A 5,116-nucleotide genomic window follows, 5' to 3' on the forward strand; every position below is an offset into this window, starting at 1 on the left:
TGTTGAGGGAAAGGAAACAAGAGAACAAAGGAACACAAGAATTAAACAAAGTGGGGAGAGATGATTTTGAAGCTTAAGTGTCACCCTCCTTTTAAACACAAAAAAGGGTGGTTCTCTCCCACCTTTTCCTTTTAATTTAATTTAATGCATTAGTTTCTTTTTTGACAAATTTAATGCGTAAGTATTATATTACTCCATCCGTCCCTAATTATAAGACCCTTTTGCTAAAATCACGGGAATTAAGAAAGCGGATATTTGTATTAAAGTTGTTTGTAATCACTATTGTTTTTACAATTTTATCCTTAAGAGAGAGAGTTAGTTTATGTTTTCCATATACTACTTATTGCTGATTGAAGAAAAAAATGTATAATAAATAGGGACATGTATGTAAAGAAATAATTAATGTAGTTGGAAATAACAAAGGGATCTTATAAAAAGGGACAAAAAAAATTCTCAAAAGGGTCTTATAATTAGGGACGGAGGGAGTAGTTTGGTGTACCGTAGAATTTATCATATTGTATTATTTTAGTTTGACTAAGTTAATATTATATTATTATTATTGTAACAAAAAGTATTATATTATTATTAGTGTTTACTGATTTTTTTTATTAAAAAATATAAAAAGTATTTTATTATCATTATTAGCGTTTACTGATTTTTATTAAAAAATATAAAAAGTATTTTATTATTATTATTATTAGCGTTTACTGCTTTTTTTATTAAACAATTTATTTCAGTCAAAAAAATATAGACTATTACTTTTCCCAACCTATGTCATACTCACGCACCTTGCAAAAATGACAAACATGCCCTCCGGATTACATTATACGGAAAAAACCCAAATAATATCCGAATTACGTAATCCGGACAAATTCGAAGTATAAAAGGAAGTTCACCCCCCATTTTAACAGTTTCACTTTTTATTCTCTCTCTCTCTCTCTCTCTCTCTCTCTCTCCCTTATCCCAAAATCCGAATTGTACGAATCAGTCTAAATTTGGAGTTTTCTTGCTCAAAATCACCGCATTTCAAGCCTTATCAAACATCCAATTGAAGGTTGGTTCGAAATCCTTATGCTTGCAAGTTAATTTGGGCGTTTTTTTTTCTTGGGTACTGAAGCTGTCCGGATTTTGTTTTCCAGAATAGGTTGTTGCAATTCGGAAAATGAAATTTGGACAAATCGGTGTGTATTTTTTTTCCTTTTTTTTGTGCTGTGTTGTGCCCTAAAGTTGATTCCTTTTGTGTTATGCATGTGACAGGTATGGATGATGATGTGCATCAGCATGTTACATGTCACGCATCTGTTAGGAGAGAGCGGAAAGAGCGTTGTCTCGCACAGAGGATGGCTCGAGAGGCAAAGGCTGGAAATGCAAATTACAATGACAGCTAAACGACAACAATTTCCATGTCTTCGTTTAGAACCGCAACTAGATTTGGTCTGAACTCGCATGCACGCAAATGCAACTATTTGTGGCTTCTCAACTTTCACTTCCAAAGTGCATGGAGACGCGATAAAGTGCATTTAAACATTGTTTTGTAGATGGAAGCTAAATTTATTGAGACAGTTAAACGATGATGATTAGTAGGTTCGTATTACATAGACAAAAAATACACTTGCACTCAACATCAAATGAACACACCTCTTAATCACCTTTGTCAAGAAGACTTCCAATACAAAGTTTTTGTAAAAATCAAACTTTGATACTATTGGGGGTTCTGGAAAATCATCACGTTGAAATTTAAGCAACTACATAGGTAAAACTAGACACCACATTTTATTTTTTGGTGCAATTGGACACCACATCTTAGTCCAAAACATTAGAGCATTAGGTGTATGGGCCACATCACTTATATACCGGTCAACAAGATCTTTTCCATTAAATGTGAGACTCTTACTCACATTTAATATACCAACAATCTCTCCTTCAAGTGAGTCCTTTCATTAATTTGGTATTTCTCTCCCTCAAGTAGAAAATATTTCATCCACATACACTTGCACAACTATATATTGATACTCAACATCAACGAGACAAGCCTTCTAACCATCTCTAACCAGAATAGTTACGATACAAAGAGTTGTTGAACAAGACTCTGATTCCATTGTTGAGTAGTGAAAGGGCAAGGGAAATCATCAAATTGAACTTTGAACAATCACGCAAGTGCAATTCGAATCTCAAATTCGACTACGAACAATCTTTAAAACATTTATGAGTCTCTTCATTTATGTGTTCAACATCTAATTTTCCATTCAATATGATACCTCTACTCACAATTGATATTCCATAAATTTGCAATTAAAACATATTACAAAACACTAAACACACAATCCGAACATGTTTCAATTAAAAAAAACTTGTTGAAATGAATTGGAAGTCAGATTTTACCAATAAATATTGATATTATTGGGGGCAGAATATTGTCAAAAAATAAGTATCCAGGACAAACCTATAATTCATAGCAATAAATCAATACATCCCCATCTATAACCACATTTCTCCAAAATACTAACCAAAATAGGAGAATGGGCATTATATAAAATACAAACATATAAAGACAACATCACAATGAATGAAATTAATTCTTCATCATGCAACTTGGGACCCAAAAACATCCATCTTTTATTGTTGCTTGCACTTTGCTTCTCTTTGACCCTTGCCAAGCTGAAAAAATATATAAATACATAAATAAAATAAAAAATGCAATGTCGAGCGACATAGAAAATAAAAAAAATATAAAAACTATGTGATTAGTGCGCAGTTTCTAACAGACTTCTATCTGTCGAAATTCATACAAATCTCACCAAATTTGATGGAAGTGAAATCCACATAATTTGGTGGGACTTGTGATTTCAACCGATAGAAGAATATTGTCATCGCTCTTTGTAAAGACAATGTTAACTAAAGGAGTCAAGCAAACAACTTCAGCAAAAGTTAAAATATCTTACCTTAATTGTTGAGGATTGGAACAGCAATCTGAAGGAAATTAACACAAGGACATGCAAAAAACAAATGTATCAGTTCTAGTTCAAAATTCAAATTTAAAACAAACAAAAAAATTGAATAAATATTTCAGCAATTCAAATCATCAAGATTATACCCTCTTTTTTGGATTGTTGACATCTTCATTGTCATCTTCTTCATCATCATCCAAGCCATAGTTGTCATCTTCCTCCTCCTTTTCCACCTCCACCTCTTCCTCGTCATCCTCCTCATCCTCATCATCATCATCATCATCTAAATCTCCAGACTCTCCATCGGAAGCCTCCCCGGTATACCATGATACAGCATTGGGAATGATTTTGTCTCTTATGGTGGACCTAAACAAGCATCAATATTCATTAAAGTACATAATCAAAGTTGCAAAAACCAAAAGGGTATCATGAGTCAACAATTATGTTAAAACATCATAGTATTTAGCTTACCCAATGTCATAGTCATGTTCCATCTCATTCTGAAGTTCTTCATCCTGTTTAAAAAATAAAATAAATTTATTCAAGAAAAATAGTATTTCATATTTATCTATATCAACGAGTTTTTATAGATAGTCTTTCATACCGCTTCTTCATCAACACCCATGCCATCTTTGGGAATCTCTAGCGAGTTGAAAAAATTGAAGAAACTATCAAATTTTTCAGTTTCGATAGTTTGTTTTGCAGTGTTTGGATCTTTCTTCTCGGTCAATGATTTGCCCGGAAGCCATTCAATTTCGGTCCTGTTAAAAAATGCAGCAAGCAAACCTTACTCGTGATCCTAAACAATTGCAAAATAGATCGCTAATCGCATAATAGCATCAGGTTAAAAGAACCAACTTACCCAATAGCCTTCTCCATTATAAACTCGTCTTCATCGACCATATGATAAGTTTTGGTCAGGATCGTGTTTGAAAAATACGGATTTGAATCAAAAAAGAACTCAAGTTTGAATCCTTGCGGTTCTGTGGTCCTGGTATACTTGATGTCTTTGAGATACTTCAAAGCATCTTCATCACGCTCTGTGATCTAATTCATAAAGAAGCAGTGAAAAGATCGTAAACAAAATATAATTTTATGGCTATAAAACCTCATCAGCTAACGATTGAAAAATTTATTCAATTACCTCATCAGCTATCTCGTCATTATTTTGCAAAGCAACGAGCCAAAAATAAGGCACTCCCTTCACTACATAATTCACAAGTAAATTTTTAAAGTGGAGAATCAAAATAATAAAAGTGAGGTAAATTTCTAGTTAATATACCTTCAGGCTCATCTATATCAGCCCCTTCCACTTCAGCAAGACCATTCACAATTTCATAGCGCTGCATTCATTCATAAATAGGTTTTGGTGATCAATATATTAAACGTGAATAATCGAACAATCAATGGCAAGAATCCGATCAAGATACCTTTGTGTACAATGGTTGATACAATAATTGGTATTTGGCTTCAAGAGCTGCTCTCTCCTCAAAAAACTTTGCCTTCAAATCATCATGTTCTTTCTGTAAAGTCACAAAACAAGTTCAGAAGCTACTAGGAAACTCGAATTCATAACAACAATTTACAGATTCATTTCTTTAAAAGCAAAAATAGGTTAATGATGGACGGTTAGGTTCAAACTATGAAAGAAAGAAAAGAAAAAAAAAGCAAATAACCCTAAAATGATCTCAATAGTTAGGGTATACCTGGATCTCTTTCAGAACCTCAAGACGCTTCTCCACAATGGGGGATGCAAATAGATACTGAAGAGCTTTATAGCGTTGTTGAGTTAAGGCCTGAATCATTCTCAATTCCTACAAAAAATATTGACATTCAGAATCAAGAATCAATTAAAATATAAAAGAACACAATAAACCATTCAACAACCGAAAACACGAGGCAACAAATTCGAGTAAGAAAAATTTGAGTAACTAAAGAAGAGACATTCAAACCTCAAGAATATCAACATGGTCAGCTCTACTCCCTTCATTGGTAAATTCATTGAGTAATGCTGAGAAACAAAAAACAAAAATTTAGTCTGGAAAACATTGCATAATAAAAAAATTAATAAAAACATGAGACAGAGATATTGTGGAAATATAGAGAGAAATATTCTTACAAAATTTGAAACCTCCCATTGGGAAAACATTGTTGTCGTCGTTGGTCAT

At 32.9% G+C, this 5,116-nt stretch overlaps 1 protein-coding gene across 1 annotated transcript; it reads right to left on the reverse strand.

Annotated features, from left to right (window-relative positions):
* Nucleotides 1-2,943: 2,943 nt before the first annotated feature.
* On the reverse strand, nt 2,944-5,116 carry LOC11438772 (nucleosome assembly protein 1;2). The gene is made up of 11 exons (XM_024776975.1): nt 5,080-5,116; nt 4,901-4,959; nt 4,655-4,762; nt 4,379-4,471; nt 4,231-4,291; nt 4,093-4,154; nt 3,811-3,995; nt 3,553-3,709; nt 3,420-3,463; nt 3,095-3,314; nt 2,944-2,970 (listed from the first exon to the last, which is right to left on the reverse strand). The coding sequence occupies exons 1-11, from the start codon at nt 5,114-5,116 to the stop codon at nt 2,944-2,946; spliced, it is 1,053 nt and encodes a 350-aa protein (XP_024632743.1).

Source organism: Medicago truncatula, chromosome 2 (assembly GCF_003473485.1).
Source record: "Medicago truncatula cultivar Jemalong A17 chromosome 2, MtrunA17r5.0-ANR, whole genome shotgun sequence".
In the NCBI taxonomy this organism is placed as follows: Eukaryota; Viridiplantae; Streptophyta; class Magnoliopsida; order Fabales; family Fabaceae; genus Medicago; species Medicago truncatula.